The 21,327-nt window shown below is 35.0% G+C and overlaps 2 protein-coding genes and 1 pseudogene across 6 annotated transcripts; all 3 read left to right on the top strand.

The window, feature by feature from the left end:
* The first annotated feature begins 49 nt into the window (after window positions 1–49).
* On the top strand, window positions 50–1,666 carry LOC123203710. Its single transcript, XM_044620158.1, has one exon. It carries the CDS (start codon window positions 202–204, stop codon window positions 1,486–1,488), a length of 1,287 nt encoding a protein of 428 aa, XP_044476093.1. The 5' UTR covers window positions 50–201; the 3' UTR covers window positions 1,489–1,666.
* A 3,390-nt stretch (window positions 1,667–5,056) lies between these two features.
* On the top strand, window positions 5,057–10,514 carry LOC123202640 (CBL-interacting serine/threonine-protein kinase 8-like). Of its 5 annotated transcripts, none has more exons than XR_006499027.1 (15): window positions 5,061–5,618; window positions 6,345–6,407; window positions 6,511–6,582; window positions 6,687–6,794; window positions 6,877–6,951; window positions 7,050–7,103; window positions 7,209–7,334; window positions 7,482–7,571; window positions 8,456–8,578; window positions 8,905–9,024; window positions 9,333–9,449; window positions 9,614–9,670; window positions 9,759–9,833; window positions 9,919–10,090; window positions 10,200–10,514. XR_006499027.1 is itself a non-coding variant. In XM_044618613.1 (14 exons), exons 1-14 carry the CDS (start codon window positions 5,460–5,462, stop codon window positions 10,018–10,020), a joined length of 1,341 nt encoding a protein of 446 aa, XP_044474548.1. In that variant the 5' UTR covers window positions 5,061–5,459; the 3' UTR covers window positions 10,021–10,514. The 5 variants fall into 5 exon arrangements, 2 of the variants coding, with proteins under 2 accessions (XP_044474550.1, XP_044474548.1); XR_006499026.1 differs by having other exon boundaries at window positions 10,161–10,514; XM_044618613.1 differs by having other exon boundaries at window positions 9,919–10,514.
* Window positions 10,515–11,270: 756 nt separating this feature from the next.
* On the top strand, window positions 11,271–14,501 carry LOC123203629 (annotated as a pseudogene).
* The last annotated feature ends 6,826 nt before the right edge of the window (window positions 14,502–21,327 follow it).

The raw sequence follows: 21,327 nt of genomic DNA, 5'->3' as shown, positions 1-21,327 counted from the left end.
AAAATAAAAATAAGATATTATTATAAAAATCTTACTTCCACGTCTCATCGTTGTGTTCCTCTTTATACACTCCAGTACCTAGGCTAGGCCCCACGCATCCACACCGCTTTCAATCTCTTTGTCAGCTGCGCCGTTTTCCCTCGCGTGGCTGTTCACCACTAACCCTAACCGCGCATAATCCTCACTCTGTCTCCTTCTCCGATGGAAAACTATTCTTATTCTTACCCCGACTCCGGCGACTCTTCACCGCACTCTCGTGAAATCGACTGCGAGAACCAGTCATGGGAGGAGCATCCCTCCAACTCCAAAGTCAAGTTCATGTGCAGTTACGGCGGCAAAATCCAGCCCCGACAACATGATAATCAACTTGCTTACATCGGCGGTGACACCAAAATCTTAGCCGTTGAACGGAATATAAAGTTCAATGCCATCATGAATAAGCTTTCCGCTCTTTACGGCGATGAAAACATTTGCTTGAAGTATCAACTTCCCGGCGAAGACCTCGATGCTTTGATTTCTGTTACCAATGACGAGGATCTTGAGCACATGATGTTAGAGTACGATCGCCTGGTCCGCGCCTCCCCCAAACCGGCAAGGTTGAGGCTGTTTTTGTTCCCATTGAATCCCACAACGTCGTCGGTTTTTGGGGTAAGTGAGACGAAATCGGAGCAACAGTGGTTTGTGGACGCTTTAAATTCGGTCCAGATCCAACATCTCGACGGCTCTTCGCCACCAGCAGCCGCCGTATCTGTGACGAACCCCGATTTTTTGTTTGGATTAGATAAACCGAAGATACCAGAAACGGTTGCGACACCGGTAATTCCGGAGGTAGTTGTGAAGGATGTAATGGCTGGATCCGATTGTGGATCTGAGGATCGGCACGTGATTGGAGATCAAATGCTGGAAATCCATAGATTGAACATTGGTGGAATTAATACTCATGAACAAGTGAACCAAAATCCCGCTGTTGGTCACGGCGGACAGAAACTTGTTACGGAGAAAATCGCACCACCAACGGGGGCAATTCCGATGCCAATGCAAATTTCCGTTCCGTCTGCGTATATACCGGAACGTCATATGGCAGCTGCCAATTTCCCGTCGGAGCAGCCAGTTTATTACATTCCATCTGCTTCAGCAGCTGGTGTTTATTCGGCTCCAACTTTGCGACCCGTAACTGGACCAACTGGTCAAGCTTATTACGGAGTGCAGAGGGTGATACAGGAACAGCCGGTTTACAATGTGGTGCCGACATCGGCTTCAATTCAGCAGCAGCCGAAAACTGGGTTAGTGGCTGAGCCTGGGTTTGTACAGGTGGCGTATGATGGTGCGGGGAGACAGGTTTATTACACCTCAGCTGCAGTCCCAGCGGCGGGAGTGATGACGCAGTACCAAGCAGTGGCTGTGGATGGAAGGCAAGGCGGTGGAGCGTTGACTCAGGAGGGTAAGGTTGTTGTCAATAACAAGGGTCCTCAAACTAGTTCTGCGTGATTTCAGTAGTTATGATTCTTGTTCTATGTAAGTTAATTGTCAAATAAGAAAGAAAAAATTTGGTGATTTGTTTTCGTTTGGTTTTTTGTGTAAATTAGAATTGCTTAAAGACTGTGAATTGGAAGATTATTTGATTAGTTTATTGGGAATGGATACAAATACTGAAGTGTTGATGGCATGCTATTGCTGTTGGGTTTGTTTTTGTTTATTGCTGAGGGGTTTGTTTTTGTTTATGCTTTGCTTTCATCCTTCAATTAGAAAAGTTGAACCTTGGGATTTTCATTGCCAGAATTTCCTTTTACTTAATGTGATATCCACGTACTTATGGGCATAGCTGTTAAGTTGCAATCGTTTTTTTGGCATGGCTATCTTTCAGAAATTTCACTTGAAGTCATTAAAAACATTATTGGCTCTCGATTGCTAGCCTTTTGCTCGATGGATGTTCCTGATCTCACCATTTATTGAAATTTCAATTGTTTACTTGGCTATTTAGAACTTGAATTTTTGTTACCCATTTTAATATAAGTTGAAGAATGAAATTTTAAGGGGGAATTAGAAGCATAATGATAAACTGATAGCGTTAGTTTTTAATTGACTGGGTTATTATGGGAAACAGGAAGTTTCAAGACTTTATATGGTTATTTTTGTATTGTTTCTGGAGACCTTGACAGCAGGTGAAGATTATCACACATTGAAGGTTGCATTCTTTAAGACCTTAAGTATGTCTAATCATTTTCTATCTTTCACCAAGTGTCAGGCTGACAGATAACCTAAATCCCACATGAACATGATTTTTTTATTATGAGTGCTCTAGCTCTGGCAAAATGTAAGAGATTCTTATTTATATGGAAGAAATTGAGAATGGTCAATGAAGCAGTTTAATTTTCTGGGTCGAGACACAAAATTGCTAAACTCGTGTGGGCTTTGTTTACCTGTTACAAATATTGCCACAACACCCACAGCTTGTTGATGAATCGGCGCAAATAAGAAGCTAGCGTCTGTGGAGGTTGTCAGATTGCAGGTGACAAGCTAGCATCCATGGGGTTTGTTGGACTGATGAAGAAGCTAATTTCCGGTCAAGAAAGTGACTTGATAAAGAAATGGAAGTCAATGTAATTCTTCAGCATTAAAAAATTAAATCAATTTTTTAAGGTCTTTTTTTTTCTTTTTCAGCCAAAGGGGGATTGCTTGAAAGTAAAAGGTGGGGGATATTGGTGGTTTTTGTGTTGATTTGGATAAGAAGATTGATGGTTTTGGGATTTTGGTGGCTCATACCAACTGGGTCATTAGTTACATAATTTCAATATACACATAATATATCATATGATAATATATAATTTAAACATTCAAATTATATATAAAAAAAAATATACACCTAACATTGTTATAGTAAAATTTAATATTGAATTTAAAGATGGGCCTCTACTTACCATAAAACCAGCTTTTAAGGAATGCAAAACATCTCTTGCTACCTCAGCGTCTCATTCTTCTGTGAAGGTGGGTCCTAATTTAGAATAATTTTTATGATGTGCCGAGGATCACATTCGATCATTGTCAAAACGAATCTGCCAAACCCAATTTATACATGCCCTTTACGACTATCGATGTGGCAAAATGCAAAAATGTGAAAACGTAAAATAGCTTTTGCGGTTTTGGAGGCTTCCAGTGGATCCCATTCAAATCCAAATTTTGATGATTAGGTTAGTAAAAAGATGGTGAGATATTTATAAAAGAACAAAATTATGATAGTTGTAAAGATGAGTTGAAATCCAATTCTTTATCAAGCATCATTAACCGTGTATGTTGAATTTATGTTACATTATAAGACAATTTCTTAAATTTTGTTGTTGAAGTATTATATTTTTAGATTACTCAGGGTTGATTCTATCTACTTGATAACAGTATAATTATGTTTTTTATTAAGAATAATATGATCAATAATAAATAAGATATATAATAATAAAATATATTAAAATCGTAAATCTCATAAAGAATAAATACATTCAGACAGATTTTATTAATTGAAAGTTATCATTTAGAGATATTTTCACTCAAATACAAACTATTTTAAAAAGTTTATTGATTCAAAAACATAATCTATTAAATATTTTTATAATTTATAATTTAATTTAGTATTTTATGTTATATAGGAAAATATGTGAGCTAGGATTTATTGATTTTATATAATTCATTTAGGAAAAAAGTCTTATATCTTCATTGTCAACCAACGACCATTTCTCATCTCTCATTTCTTGCACCCCCCCAAAACCCTCTTCAACATCATTGGTCTCGCTAAACAAAGAAACTGCATTGGTCTTGCAAACCACGATCCTAAACCCACATTACCTACAAATTATTCCCAATTGCCTGCAGCTGACCAAACAACCATCCGAGATTGTGTGATTCCAGATGAAAGGCCTGAGAGAAGGTGTCGACATGTGCATTGCACCTCAGCCTTTGATCTTGCTCGTAACACTCTTGTTGCCACTGGATACTCCGGTGTTGAACACTTGCATTACTCACCCTGGTTTCTTTTTCTTGTTGTCATAATCACTTCGTCGTGTGGTATGAACTTTAGAAGAATCATACTTCAAACACTAGATATTGAAATTAGAGAGTCCAAAACTATATAAATCACACACTAGAAAGTTTATACTTTTCAATGTAGGATCTAAATGTTATATCTTACATTTGAAATTTTAACATATCACCACACTTTGTAGTCACGACGTCCACATGAGTTGGCTATGTGTTAATTCTCTACTAGCCCCGAGCGCATCACTAACCACATCACATGATTACAACTGGGAGACGCAGTGATGTTTTTGATATCAAATTATATGAATGTTAGGAGAACCACACTTTAAAAACTAGTTATTAAGATTAGAAAGTCCAAAACCCTACACTAAATGTTCATAATTTTTAATGTGAGATCCAAGTCTTATACATTATCATTCAGATCTTGACATTGCATTTAACACACACACTCTCTTTCTCTGTCTTCTTTGTTTAGTGTATGTGGAGTCATATGCTCTGAGAGTTTTGGCTATTGTATTGTCAATTCCCCTTATTTTTCTTAGGAGGGGATGTATTATTGTCTAGTAACGTATTGAAGTGACTGAATTTGGCCTTTTGGTTAGAATAAAAAACAAAACTTCATATAGTTTATTCATCTTCTTCTTCTCTCCATGAAATAGGTGATGTGTGATTTAGTGCTTTCATATGGCTGTAAAACTATTGAAAGTTTCTTTTCAGTATCTGTTCTGTTAAAGCATTTGATTCATTTATTGTGTAAATTCTTTTATTCCGCCCATTCTTTCAGACTTGATCCTAATCCGACTTAGTTCGAGTTAAAATTTTGAAGTTCTTGTTTTTGGATGTATTGGGGAGTGTTAAAAAAGGAAAGTCTGGAGTTATCGCAAATCAAGGAGCAAGAATAGAAAGTTATTTTAATTATAGTTAATATTTTATATTAGATAAAAAAAACTAAATTACTTTTTGTAGTAAAAATCAACCAAAAATAAAATTATGGGAAGACTAGTTAGTAAATAGATCTCGATTACAACAGTATATCATTCCACCTTGTCTGATCCCTCCAAATTGAGGCACCTCAGTCTGAGTCTTTCTTCTAAGAAAATTCAACAGCATAAAAATTTGACCTTTACTTTCCCACTTACCGTAAATTCTGACCAAACAAGAATGTAGCAAGAAATTGGCAAACTTTCGGACCAACCAACCAACCAATTGAGTCCCTTTCCGCTTAAACACCTATGCTTGATAAATTCTTCTGTGTTATTCTTCAAATCAAATCTGGAGTGTGTCTGATCAAGAAGTAAGATATTACGAATACTACTTTTCGAAGCAAAAAAGTTTCCCACTTTCTATTTAATTTGCTGAGCCTGCAATAGAGTTTTGAAGAAGAAAGATAAAAGCATAAGGTAGATGCAGAGACGAGAAGAGAAGTAGCAAAAATGGTTGTGAGAAAAGTGGGGAAGTACGAGGTAGGGCGGACGATCGGTGAAGGGACATTCGCCAAAGTGAAGTTCGCGCAAAATACGCAGACAGGTGAAAGTGTTGCTATGAAAATTCTTGATCGAAGTACCATAATCAAGCATAAGATGGCTGATCAGGTTTGTTTTGTCAGTCCCCTTTAAATTTTATTAAAAATCTCTAACAAAAAGTTTGCTTTTGGGGGCTTTTTAAGGCGCAAATATTTATCTCCAAGCAAATGGTTCATTGAGAGAAACTTTGTTCAGAAGTGGACAAGCTTTTGTTAAGCCCTGAATTTGGGGTTTTTGTTTTCCCCTTTAATCCAATTTTAAAGATTACCATGTTGTTGGGGGGTTGTACTAATGCCTTGCCATTAAGTTAACATTGTAGATTCTACTCTCGTCTCAGACTCCAAGCTCTCCTCTTGGAATTGCCTTTTCAATGACTTATTATTTCCCATATAGAATTTGGTGCAAAGGGTTTATCAATTGGGAGTTTGTTCAGTAAAGACATATAGCAAAACTTGTGTAGTTAGATCCATTTGTCATTGGCTTAACTTCCATGAATATATTGGTAGCTGTGGGTGACAGTATTTGTCATCATAGTCATGGTGCTGCTCGAAAGAATTAGAAAGCAATGTACATGATGTACTGTTTACTAAACATGAACATTTTGATTTGGTTGGTGTATCCTTCCAATTCACTGCATACCTCTCTTGATGCGGTTCCCGGGTTATCACATTTTTGGTATCTTGATATGATCTTAAATTGTTATAATCAGTATCCAGTATAATTAGTTTCTTAAATTTGATGCGGCCTTGTTTACAAATATGTTTTTCTTAAAATTACTGATTTTTGGTTTTACAGATCAAGAGGGAGATATCTATAATGAAGCTTGTCAGACATCCTAATGTTGTTCGTCTTCATGAGGCATGGGATTTTCATATTTATACTTTTGTGACATGAGATTATGCAGAGCTTGTTTTGTCATCAGACAGTTAGATTCCTTTTTTACTCTTCATTGTTTTGTTAGGTTCTTGCTAGTCGCACTAAGATCTATATAATCTTGGAGTACATCACAGGTGGTGAATTGTTTGATAAAATAGTGAGTTTTCTAACTTGGTATTTAACATTTGAAGGTGTTTAAGTCTTGTCATTATTATCTCTGTCAACATTTAATGAACGGTTAATTTACTTGTGATCATGTAGGTTCATCATGGACGACTTAGTGAGGCTGAGGCTAGGCGATACTTCCAACAGCTTATTGATGGTGTGGATTTTTGCCACAGTAAGGGTGTCTACCACAGAGATTTGAAGGTGTTCTTCTGGTTGCATCCGAAATGATGTAGTGCTTTTTTGTTTCAATTTATTCTCACAATTTTTTCCCTTGTATACACAGCCTGAAAATCTTTTACTTGATTCACAAGGAAATTTGAAGATATCAGATTTTGGTCTAAGTGCATTGCCAGAACATGTAAGACAATTCAAATGGTAGCAAACTCTCTTTTTAACTCTTAGCATGGTTGAGAGGAATGATAAAAATGGTCTTTACCTGGTAATTTATGTGTGTAGGGAGTTAGTCTACTTCGGACAACATGTGGAACTCCTAACTATGTAGCACCTGAGGTAATTATCTGATGGTCACTCTAGTGTCAAGGAATTTATACTTTGATTGCTGAATTTTATATCTAAGAATGCTTCTTCATCAATTTTTTCATTTTTCTGCTCTAGGTACTTAATCACAAAGGTTATAATGGTGCTGTGGCAGATGTATGGTCTTGTGGGGTCATCCTTTATGTTCTGATGGCTGGATATCTTCCATTTGATGAGCTTGATCTCACAACGCTGTATAGTAAGGCATGGGCAACATTTTTTCTTTCAGTCTACCGTTTATGATTCTTGTGCAATAAGTTGCTTTCTTTCTTGCATTCACAAAACTTTGACATTAAAATCAGTGTTGCAAACAGGTGATTTTAATTAAATTGTTTCTTTTCTTTCCTGAAGGTTGAAAAAGCTGATTACTCATGTCCGTCCTCGTTTCCAGTGGGAGCCAAATCATTAATTCATAGAATTTTAGACCCAAATCCGGGAACTGTAAGTATTTTCTGTTTCTAGAGACATTGATTCTGTTATGTCTATATTTGCACACTCTTGGCTGCACTTGTGATTATGATTAGTGTCAAGATAATGCAATTACAGATGTGGATGGTATGATGCAATGATTACGTAAATGTAGATTTTCTATACAAACCTAAACTCATTACTTATAAGTCAAAAACTTGATCTATGCGATCCTTTGTCACGCTTGTGAAATCTTGACTTATCTAGTGCAGTGGTTGTGGGTTCGGTTATTGCGTCCCAGGTTTACCCGTCCAACAAATACGGGCAAGGTTCTCGGTTATTTAAAAAAAAAAAACTTGATCTGTGGTTATATTTCTTATAAAAGTATCTTTTTGCATATTATTTGGTCATGATAGTGTTACTGCATGTGATAATTCACTGCTCCTGGTTCATGCCATTTTTGACCTCCTGAATTTGGGCCCTTTTTTGAGCTTCTTTTATTCAACCTCATCAAATTTAAATATGTGATAGTGGTTAATGCAAGAATACTACAATACAACCTCTTTCTTTCTGATGACTTCAGGAAGCCATAATTAAATGCTTGAAGTTCTGATTTCACCTTCTCTAAGAGTCTATCAGCAAAGTTCTGTCCCATGCTACCTGAAAGGCATGCTTACTGGCCATTGTGCTTTTTATTTGCATTGTATTTCTTATTACCTTAGGTAACTTGTCCCTGGTGCTAGTATGAAAATGATTATGTATCCTATGTGACATTACTGTTTCACGTTCTTACTATTTTGGCTGCATCATTACAGATATAAATACAATAAAAAAATTGTGAAATTTTGGTTGCATTATTTAGTTTCTATGCCTCTTCTGGCTGTTTCTAAAGTTCATGTGTATTTGTATGTGTGCAGCGTATTACGATTGATCAGATCAGAGATGATGAATGGTTTAAGAAAAATTATGTTCCTGTCAGACTTCTTGAATATGAAGATGTCAACCTGGATGATGTGAATGCCGTTTTTGATGACTCTGAGGTTGGTAAGGCTTGAACAATACAGTTTCTTTTTTTAAGAATTTCAAGCACTAATTAATGCTTTTGGTTCTACTACTGTATGAAGACTAGCTCATACTGTGCAAGTATTCGGTCTTTTTAGCATATCTGAAAGTCTCCTACTGCTAGTGTTGTGCCTATATCAGGTCCTTCTGTTCATGATTTGTAATATTAAATTAAACTCATTCTTTTAAGTTGTGTCATTAGTAACTCGCGGAGGGGGTGCCCATATTTGGTCCTTCCATTCAAATGCATTGTTGTGGTGATCTAGTATATTATTGACATAATTGGTAATGCGGTTTATCGTAGGAAGGACAGACTAATAAGCAATATGGGATTGAGGATATGGGCCCTTTGAATCTCAATGCCTTTGACTTAATAATTTTATCTCAAGGCTTGAACCTCGCAACACTATTTGACTGTGGAGAGGTATGAATCTATCAGTGCACTGCTTAAATTTCCTTCTTTTTTTCCGAGGCCTACTTAAGTTATCTAAAATTGATGGAAGATAAAGCATCATGTTTCAGCATTTTTCATATTAGGATCCTGCTGTAGCAGCAATTTTTTAAAAATTCTTGATTCCATGAAGCCATTAGAATGTGTACTAATGGCAGTCATTGAAAAATTTTGAATTGCAGATTTATATTATGCCACAAGTATATTGTCTAACGAGCCTGCTCAATATATGTTGTTCTTCCTCTTCCTTTAAATATTTACAATTTGTACCATTTTAACAGGACTCTGTGAAGCATCAGACACGCTTTGTGTCACAGAAGCCAGCAAAGGTTGTTTTGTCGAGTATGGAAGTTGTTGCACAATCAATGGGGTTTAAGACACGCATTCGTAATTATAAGGTGAAGTAGCAGACCGCTTGCAGTTTTTTTATACCATGATATAACAGTTCTTCCTTTCATTACATTTTTCTACTTCACTTAATATTTACCTATTTATGTAGTTATTTATTCATTATTCATTTTGAACTGAGAGTCTCGTTAAAAGAGATTGTTTGAAATTTCAGATGAGAGTGGAAGGTCTTTCTGCAACCAACACCACTCATTTCTCAGTCATCTTGGAAGTAGGTTTCAACCCTAACTTTAGACGAGAAGCCATTTTCGCTATAATTTAGTTTACTGATTTTGTTTCCTCTTCTTAAACATATGAAGATATTTGAAGTTGCTCCCACATTTTTTATGGTGGATATTCAGAAAGCTTCTGGAGATGCCTGTGAATACGTCAAGGTAAGTTATCTAACATCTGAGGACATAGTTTATAAATCAGCTAGCCATAGATGATCTCAATAGATGCATTTCTCTGTATTGTCAGTTCTACAAGAATTTTTGTAGCAATCTTGATGATATTATCTGGAAAGCACCTACTGAATCAAGCAAATCAAGGATCACCAAGTCAAAGAGTGAAAAGCATTGACTTTGTTGCATCATAATCTGAAGTTTTACACTGGATTAATGCTCAGATCGGCTTTTTTTTATACGATCATGTATAATTCTTTTTTCTGTTTTTTAAACTCAGTTTTTAATCAGTAAAACCTAGTAATTTTTCAGCTGCAGTTTCAGGGTATTTTGGTTTGATTTGAAGTAATTTTTCAGCGGCATAAAGTCCTATTTCCTTATGTCACACATACCCTGTAATCAAGAGCGGTTGTGTGATCTCGTTGGTGCAGAGTCCATTTTCTTGGTGAAATTAAAAGCTTCCTCTGAGTCTCCTAATCTCACAAACTTATCAGCCAGGCATACGAAATGGTACATCACAGACTTGAAAATTGTGATCTTTGCGTCATCTTGAAGTAACTGAGTGCTTAATGGACCGTTGGATCTTGGATGTAAGCTGAAAACATCCCAAAAAACCCTAAACCCTTGTAATTTGTTTTTTCATCAATAACAAATATAATAGTGATTTATCTATTTTGAATGGTACGAAAAAATATTATGAATAAGCTACTTGAATCATATATCATATCATATATTAAAAATTTAATTGTATATATTGTATATTATACCGTATGATAGGTCTTTTTAAAAATTAATATTAAATATTAATAAAATAATCAAAAAATTCTAATTATTATATCATCATATTGGAATATATCACACTCTTAAAAATTTATAAATTTTCAAATGTATTTTTACCAAATTATCCTTTAAAAAAATTGATCAATATCAATAATATATATCGTATCGTATCATATAATATATCTTATATTATATATTTATTATATTAATTTAATTTAATACACTTTAGAATACGTATCACTTTTCATTATAATGTTAAAAGTATAAATAATAACTATACCCATAATTATAAGAGGACGTTTGCATAAGAATAATCAAAGAGTATTTTACTATTATATCTTTCATCATTAACATTTCTTTGTTTAGTTTAGCATTAATTCAAAATGCTCATTCACTTTATGATTAATGTATAACCATTTATATATTCAAATGTCTACATATAATTTTAATTTTATTGTAGTATTATATAATATTGATCTTAAATTAATTTGTCTTAATTTATATAAACATGAAAAATATTGTAAAATTTTTTCACTAGCCATGCAGTAACTGCGATGAGGTGATTTGTTTGTCAGGCGAAATTTAGTCCTATGTACTCTAAAACTTGTTCATGGCAATATCCTCAACCCCAATCCCACCTTCTTCGATTTAGAAAACCTCCCCACTCCGAAACGGCTCTACTACTGTCACACAATGCCCACTCTCGAAACGGAAACCACCCCCGCAAAAACCTCAAAACCCCAACCGGAGAAAGGGCCTCAAGAGATGGACGAAGACGATGACATTTCTCCGATAGAAGAAGTCCGTCTAACGGTGTCAAACGTCGACGACCCCACCCTTCCTGTTTTTACTTTCCGCATGTGTTTCTTAGGCGTTGTGTCATGCGTCCTTCTTTCTTTCCTCAACACTTTCTTCGCATACCGTACGCAGCCTTTGGTCATTTCCATGATCTCCGTCCAGGTGGCCAGTCTCCCAATCCGACGGTTCATGGCGAAAGTTCTTCCGGAAAAGAAGTTTACGGTTCCCGGATTCGGAGGGAGGGAATGGACGTTGAATCCAGGGCCGTTTAACATGAAGGAGCACGTGTTGATTTCTGTATTTGCAAATGCTGGCTCAGCGTTTGGGGGTGGGGCGGCGTATGCTGTTGGTATTGTGAACATCATAAAGGCATTTTATCATCGGAATATCAGTTTCTTGGCTAGTTGGATTCTTGTTATCACTACACAGGTTAGTGTTTCCAATTTATTCATTTAGTTTCAGACTTTCAGTAATATCGGATTGTTTTGCGTTACTTTTGTGGTTATTGTGTGTGAATAGGTTCTGGGGTATGGTTGGGCTGGAATTTTAAGGAAGTTCGTCGTCGACCCGCCTGAGATGTGGTGGCCGAGTAGTCTAGTTCAGGTTTCTCTTTTCAGGTAAATCATATCTGCCTTTTTCGAAAACCGCATCTTTTTGATACATTTGTGAAAGAAAATATCCCTTTCATGATGTTAAAGTACAACAGTGGTAGATGGTTTTAGAGGCACCTTTCCTTGATAAGAAATTAAGTTACATATTTGCTGACTATTGTAAAACATATTGCTTGAATTTTACAAACAGGGCTCTTCATGAGAAAGATGACAAACGTATGTCACGAGGCAAATTTTTTGTGATTGCACTTATTTGCAGCTTTTCCTGGTATCTATTTCCAGGCTACCTTTTCCCCACATTGCCTAGCATTTCCTGGGTGTGTTGGGCTTTCCCAAATTCTGTAACAGCCTAACAATTAGGCTCAGGCATGCGCGGACTTGGTGTTGGTTCTTTTGCCCTTGACTGGTCAGTGGTAGCCTGATACCTTAACAGCCCACTTATCACCCCTTTCTTTGTCATTGTCAATGTCTTTGTTGGCTATTGCATTGTTATATTACTTATCATCCCAATTGCCTACTGGGGATTCGATGTATATGATGCCAAGAAATTCCCTATCTTCTCCTCACATATATTCAATTCGAAAGGCCAAATTTACAACGTATCAGCCATTGTTAACGACAAGTTTGAATTAGATATCCCATCGTATGAGCGAGAGGGGCGCCTACATCTCAGCATATTCTTTGCTCTTTCATATGGCATTGGTTTCGCTGCTATTATATCATCCCTCACACATGTGGCATTGTTTAATGGAAGGTAAGTTATTAATTAATCAGAAAGTTTAAATTTTGTTCAATTCTTTTGAAGTATAAAAGGAATGTCATTACGTCAATTTGTTTTAACAGGAAGATATATCAACAACTTCGAGCTTCTACAGCGGGAAAACAGGATATCCACACAAGGCTGATGATGAAATACAAGCCCACTCCAAGCTGGTGGTTTCATTCCATGCTTGTTGGGTCGCTAGTGCTTTCTCTTGTCCTATGCATTTTCATGAAAGATGATATCCAAATGCCTTGGTGGGGACTTATTTTTGCTTCAGCCCTTGCATTGCTTTTCACACTGCCAATCAGCATCATAACTGCTACAACCAATATGGTAGACGTCACAAGATAAACTCTTTTTTATTAATTGTATGGCTGCAAAAACTGTATTCATTGAGGAAATAAGAGTGTTTAGATTAACAACTGAATTTATCTTCTGGTTTTCTGAAATCTAAATATCAGGGAAATTGAATTTGTGGTACTTTTTAACTGAACTTCAGAAATTATTACTAAAATATTTCTTTTATTAATTACTTTCTTTGCCAGACCCCAGGATTAAACATCATCACAGAGTACCTCATGGGTATCATCTATCCAGGCAGACCAATAGCGAATTTATGCTTCAAGACTAATGGATATATAAGCATGAGTCAGGCAGTGTCCTTCCTCAATGATTTTAAGCTAGGCCATTACATGAAGATTCCTACGAGGGCCATGTTTGTTGTTCAGGTATATTTTATCAATAAAATTATACCTATAAACTTTGAGTAGAAAAAATGGGTTTACACTTGATGTGTCCTCCAATGTTTAAGTGATTTTGAATTAAAATAATTACTCAATCAGATGATAACATATGATATTTATACTTATTTGTATATTAAAAAATAGGTATGCATAACATTTCATGAAAAATGAGCATACGCATACAAAATATTCAAATGGAACGTTTTTCAATATCTAATTCTTGGTTTGATGATTTTGTTTGTCCTCCACTGTCAAAGCTCGTAGGAACTATAATTGCTGGAACAGTGAATATTGGAGTGGCATGGTGGCTGCTGACAACCGTAGAGAACATATGTCAGGATCAACTCCTCTCCACTAATAGCCCCTGGACATGTCCTGCAGACCGTGTATTTTTTGATGCATCCGTCATCTGGGGTCTGGTTGGCCCAAAACGTATCTTTGGCAAATCGGGAAACTACTCAGCTCTCAACTGGTTCTTCCTTGGAGGTGCTTTTGGACCTGTGATTGTATGGCTGCTACACAGAGCTTTCCCCAAACAGAAATGGATTCCGTTGATTAATCTTCCGGTGCTTTTGGGAGCAACAGCTGCAATGCCACCAGCCACAACTCTCAACTTCAACTGCTGGATTGTAGTTGGAACCATTTTCAATCACTTTATTTTCAAGTATCGAAAGGGCTGGTGGCAGAGATACAATTATGTTCTTTCAGCTGCCTTAGATGCTGGGTTGGCTTTCATGGGGGTTCTTTTGTACTTCACGCTAACCATGGAAAACAGAAGCATAACCTGGTGGGGATCAGATGGTGAGCACTGTGAGTTGGCTACATGCCCAACTGCTAAAGGTATAGATGTTGAGGGTTGTCCGGTGTTGTATTAAACTATTTTAGTTGTTTAATCAGTCGGGTGTTTGTAATTTGTACATGTCTTAACATTGATTGCAACTGCTATACAAATACCTTTATCTTCTGAATGGCTAAATATATGGAATTAGTTGTAATTGTGTACGAAGATTTTCAATTAAAGATAAAATAATATCAAATCATATGATAATTTTATTGTTCATGTATAATTTTATATAAGTTATTTATGTATATAATACTACTATATCCAAAAAAATCTATAAGATAATCATAGTACTAAATCAAAATTCACACTTTATAAATTTAACTTAAAAGTTAAAAAAAAACAAATTAAACTTAAAGAATAGTATGGGAACAATAACTAGATCACAAAATGTGAATTCAAAGTTTTCAAAAAATGGTATCAAGTAATATATCATTTCATTTGACATTTTTGTTTAAATTATTAGAATCCTCCAAAATCACAGTATCCCCCACATCAAATAATTCAATCACCAAATTACCTGACAACGACATCTCATCTCATTTGCCAATGTTAGATGTTTCGTTGGCACCAATCACATTGGGCGCAAAAAGAATGTGCATCCTTGAATAATGCCCTCCGCAGTTCAATGCATGATTGTGGCCGGTGCAAAATGCTTTGTTGCTCACTCTCCAGGTCACAATGCCTGATAATTTGATCTGGGCAAAACTTGAATAGATATGGCTCATCGCAAAAATAGTGCTTCACATTGGATAAGAAACGCTTGCTTTTCTCAATAAACCTTTCTATCATGTGGGAAAAAATGAACATCATGCACCGTTGGAAAGTCGCAGAAGCATTGTAGAAACCAAACGAGATCTTGCGAAAAGCAAATGTACCAAACGAACATGTGAATGTTGTCTTCGCTTGGTCATCCTTGTTGGCACCAATTCATTGTCTTCGTTCTTTACAACAGCAATGCCAGATTTCTTAGGCACCACATGAGCAGGATTCACCTATCTTTTGTCAGATATTGGTCAAATAACACTTCAGGCTCACTACTTCCTTCATACTCGGATTCAGCCTTCTCTTGGGCTGATGCCTTTTATATCCGCTATGGTCCACCTTTGGCTGTTTTATTCTCTTGCAGCACATTTAGCAACTTATAGTGGCAAGGTACCCACTGACAACTGTAAATAACATATGTCATTATCAACTACTTCCTCCGAATAGTCCTTGGAAATTCCCTGGAGAAAGAATACATTTTTATGCACTTGTCATCTGAGGTTTAGTGGGGGCCAGATCGTATCTTTGGCAGCGAGGGAAACTACTCAGCTGTCAAAAGGTTCTCCCTTGGAGGTGCATTCTGTTATTGTTCGGCTGCTGCACAAAGCATTCCCTGACCACCGATGGATCGAATTCATTCATTTTCCAGTTCTTTCGGCGGCCTTAGATGCTAGATTAGCTTTCATGGACGTTCTTTTGTACTTGACAGTCGCCACAGAGAACAGAAGCATAAACTATTGGAGATCAGAAGGTAAGCACTGTGACTTGGCTACATGCCCAGCCGCTGAAGGTGTGGCTATTCAGCAGTTGGGCAGTTGAAGGCCGTCCTGTGTTATACTAAATATCACTTTGGACATCTTGATTAACATAAGGAAATCATCATATAATTTTGTAAACACAGAAGAAAGGCAAGGTTTTTGTCATTTGTATACTCTGGCGCTCAATTTTTATCTACTCTTTAAGATTATATGTGATTGATCAATACTGATAAACTGTATCTTTGTTAATTACCACAGTATTTTCTGTTTATTAATTTTAAGATCGATGTAATTTGCTGGCCACCACAGTAAATAAACCCACGGCATATTTTTAGGATCAGATGGAATCCGCTTCCACATGAGGAGGCCCACCAGATGCTTTTGCACATGCTGGCTGATGTTTTAGTTCTGCTTGAAAATAATATGGCATAGATAGACTGGTAATTGAAATTCAACTTCATCCTGAATAATTACTCAAAATCTTCATGAAGAAGAAGGAAACATGGCTAAACGAAAAATATTTCTAAAGGAGTTGAAGAAGTAAAATTAGAACACTTTAAAAACTTGTCAAATGTGTATAAAAAATCTTTAAAAATGATTCAAGATGTAAATACCAACAATATGGTCATTTATCTCCAAGTACTTTCGATGGAGGAGCATATCTAGAAGAAAATCCTCTTGACAAAGACTCGACATCATCATCATCCCAAAATCCCTCATCAAAGTTTTGAGAATAGCTTAAAGGGTCATAGCTAAAACCACCAGCTGGTTTTGGCCGTCGTTTGTTCCTGAAAGCTGTTGTAATGGTATAACCAACGCTTGACTGCCTTCTTCTTGTGTCTGTATCCCATGTTCTCCTCTTTCTCCATAGAAGCTTCAACTTAAGCCAGCCCCAGCATGATAGCCACCCTACTCTATGTCTGTTGTGAGGAGCCGAAGTTCTTTCCATGACTACTCCAACTTGTTCTAGAGAATCACCTTTTTATTTGGCTAGAGTTGTGAGGTCTGTCCTCTGCTTCAATCTTTTCAGTTTGTGGTAGAGAGAAGATAGCAAAAGTTGTTTTCTATTCTTTTTGTTTTTTAGGAGAGCAATGTAAAAAGAATAAAAGGAAATCTAAAGAATGAATATCTGTCATCTGGGTCGATTCTGCTTTCCTGTATATGTAGATAGCACATGGAAAATCACTGATAAATAGAGTATAACGCATGATGTAATGCATACATTAGTTCTAACGGGGAAGTATCTGTAGCTCTTGCTATAAAAAAAAAAGTTTGAGAGAAAAAAAAAAAGTAATTGAACTTAATAAGTTAAAAATGAACAGTCGGTCTTAATCAAACATATTATTTTTAAAATAGATGTACCAAAAGCAAAATTATGTATGGTAAGTACCAATTTTGCTGAACTTTACAATAGCAGATAGCTACATACAATATTGTCTTTAAAAAAAAAATTTGTGCAGAATCTAACTACATAACTCTCAAATTAAGAAAATGGTACAAAGACAGGATAATATTTTCACCCCCGAAGACGTGATGAGAGGCATCCACTATAAGAATCTTAAAGTGCTTTTTTTGTAAGCAATTAATTAGGGGTTCACAAATATAAAAGAGAGTCAAATCTAGATCTTTTTCTTAAAAATCTTAGGGGATGTTTGGTTTGGATAATATTTTATTATCAAAATAGAAAGATTATCTCGAAGATAGATTACTTAAAAGATTACTCGATATAAATGATTACTATATTTGATAAAATTCGATAGGTATAAATAATTATTGTGTTTAGTTAAATGTAATAAAAGATTACTAGTAAATTATTTTACTTAAGTGCCTTTGAATATAATTATTTTTAAATTTTTTTATATTGTTTGTCATATTAATTAAAAATAAATTTATTTTTATCTCAAAAAATTAATAAATAATAATATAATTATAATAAAATCAATATTATCTCGGTAATATTTAAATACCTAAGGTGAAGGTAGTAATCAGATTACCACCTATATTATTTGTCACATCAGCATTGATAATAAAATATTACTGTAATATTTTATTACTGATAAACCAAATAAGGGAATAAAAGATAGATTACTAAGGTAATCTTAAAAAACTCAAACCAAATGCCCCCTTAATACTTTATCAATTTTAATAACCACATTTTTTTTTAAGAATTTTAAAGTTGTTATATGATAAAATTACTTTGACCCAACTCACAAAACAATACTCAAAATAGGCACAAGCTATATCAAAGTGACATGCTATAGAGACAATGATTAGACTCATCCCCTGCATACAAATGAACCTAACATTCGGGTTGAAGTCTTTCACGCAAAAACAGTCGAAATAGTAGCATTTGGGAGGTCCAACTCCCTTCGATATCCTTAATCTCCCAGACTTAATTCACACAGAGTACATTCCTTTTGTGCCTTGGGTCTAATAAGAAAGTAATCACTTCTTACCACATTGAGATTGTATAATTATTCTATTTCCATATAGAACGTGAGAGGAATTAAGCTTAAAGTTAATATACTAAATGTAACGTATATAGTCCAACATTTTGCCCTAAAATAACGGATTATAGTGATGCATAACAAGAATTATTTCATATCTAATAACCAATACTCTGATGATATTTTACAAAGACAAACAATACAATCATAAGCATAGGTTCCCGAAGAGTGAGTCAATCACATTAAAAACATTCTTACTCTCGTAACTTTTACAATGAATCTTGCACTCAATCCTACTTTATCTAATTCTTTGTGTAAGATCACACTCTTGGTCTTCTATATATCTCGTTAATACAAATTCTCATATCAATAATTCAACACTAAAATGAGGGTCTCCGACAAATGATTAACAAGACATGTTTAATAAGACCTCATAGTGATATGAACCACCACAATAGGTATATAACAAGACCGTGAAATGCATTAAATACACAAATAGAATTATTGTTTTCACAACAGAGGAGACTCTGAATCTCCGTGTATCATCCTTTTTTGTAAAAAGATGAAAAGATTTTAAAGTCTTTCTTGTACTCTATAAATTGGGAACAGTTGTTATATGAGAACATTTATTTTTGACCAAACTCACATAAACTACATCAAAAAAAGGCAATAAAAACATGCATTCACTACACATGGATCAACTTGACTTGCAAGTAAAAATCTCTCACCCAACGAAAAGAATACTATAATTTAGCAAATTCAATATCCTATAATATCTCTAAATGTGTTAGACTTAGTTCACAAGTTGTACATTCACCTTTTATGTGTGTCTACATAGAAAAAGTAATCACTTTTTCTATAAAATTGAGATTATATAATTATCTTATTTCCATAAAAAATAGGATAAAAAATTAAGTTTGAAGTTAATTTGATATGATAAATTTAACATATATAATATCACCTCATATCTTATAAATAAAAGATTGTATAAAGATAAGAGGAATTTGATTTGTTTCTTTCTCCCGAACTTTTTAGTTTAATTTTAAAAACATAAATGATATAATCGTAGACATAAACTCTCAAGCAAATGATTGAATTAAGTAAATAATTCATAATCTCTTATATAGAATCTTATACTCAACACAACTCAATTCAATTCCTTGTATAAGATTACACTTTTTGTCTTATATATTTTTCATTTATACAAATTCCCGTATTAGTAAAAACCATTATGAAAATAAAAAAAAAAAGGTTTATAGAAAGGTTAATTTAATTTATTTTGCTTCTAGCTTTATTGTTATTTTAAACTTGAGATAAGTATCAAGTAAAATTATGAAGCTCTAACATAAGCCATTCCATCTCACCCAAGAGAAGAATACAAAGAAGTATATCAGGATCCCATGAATCCAACTTTCGTATAGTTGGCTTCTGATCACCTGAACAGTCATTGTAATTAAGTTCATAAAAAGCCACTGGCGCTTCCAATGTACATGTATAATTAGGCAACAGTTTCGATAATATTACAATGTCAATATGGTAATCTTATATCCAAAAAGACCATTTAATCCAAGGGCTGAGAGATTCTATCAAAGTCTTGAATTATATATCTGAAAGAGATGTATTTGTTTGTTGTTAAAGACTAAGTGAAAGCTCATAAAAGGATATCCGAATGCGCAGCATTGATGCCTTTCAAAAACTTCACGTATGTAAGTTACTTATTTATTAAATGGTCCCTTTTTTTCCTTAAGGCATTGATATCTTTCCAGACTTGAATTCGTATGGCCAATGAAGTTCCGTTTTCACCATCTTACTCATTCTTTGATGGGCACTTGTCACCTCACCATTTTAATCATATTTCTCTCATTCTCTGGCCATAATTGAGTAGCATGTCATTTACTTCTCCCATACCACTTATGTTGGTTACCTTGTCCATTAATTTAGCACGGACCTTTCATTTTCCCCCCTAAACATAAACTAGGTCTGATTGAATTAGAAATAATTATGAGCTAGTTTGGCTAGTATTTTCAGTTCATCTATTCTTTCTTGAACTGACACTTAAAACAAGGTTACATCAACAAAAACTTTAAAAATTGTTTTTTAGCACATATTTTAATCAATAAAACTACGCATATAAATTTAAATATAAATAATGACGTGTCATAATATAATTGGATATCGAATGAAGCCAATACAAAGAGTGCTTACACATGGTACAGTATCCACTTGAAAATACATTGATGGATGTGAGATGCTACAAACTACTTCAGCAAGAATCATTCTAACCTCAAAACAATTCACCAAACCACTTGAAACAAGTGAAGGCAAATTTCTTAAGTGTGATTTAATAACTTAGGATAGGCATGCAAGGGTATGAATGTTCATGTCTGTAACACAGTACAACCCAAGTCTTAGTTTTAAAGTTATGTGCAATTATAATTAGTAACAAATTAGGTACTAATGATAATGTGTCACCAAGTAATTGATATTCAGATTGGCACTCAATATAAGGATACATAATTTTATTGTTAAAGGAAAGTTACTCAAAACGAACTATAAGCTATTAAAAAATTATGTAAATTGCCAACAAAGCTAATGAAATCTCAAACACAAATAACCAGTCATCTGAGAAGTCGATAGGCTACATCTTGACTGCCACCTGTTCTGCTAGGATATTCTTCCCAACCCTTTGGAGCAAAGATGTTATAGTAGCTCCAAAGTCTCCTTAGCTAAACCTTCATAAGTTATGCCTTCAACGGGAATGGTTATTGTAGTTTCTGTGGGTTTACTCATTACCATGCCTGCCAAGAAGTCAATTGTCTGATGCTAAATCTATCCAGATCACGGAATAGCTTAATTGCTTCATCAAATTGACTTTTCTTCTAAGCCCACCAACAAGTGAAGAGTGGGTAATTGCATCAGGCTTTAGATTTTTTCACACATCTCATTAAAATGTGTCATATCTTGTTCTGTTTTACCCGC

Source organism: Mangifera indica, chromosome 19 (assembly GCF_011075055.1).
Source record: "Mangifera indica cultivar Alphonso chromosome 19, CATAS_Mindica_2.1, whole genome shotgun sequence".
Classification (NCBI taxonomy): domain Eukaryota; kingdom Viridiplantae; phylum Streptophyta; class Magnoliopsida; order Sapindales; family Anacardiaceae; genus Mangifera; species Mangifera indica.
The sequence above is the reverse complement of the archived record's forward strand: the minus strand, read 5'-3'. Positions and strand labels throughout refer to the sequence as shown.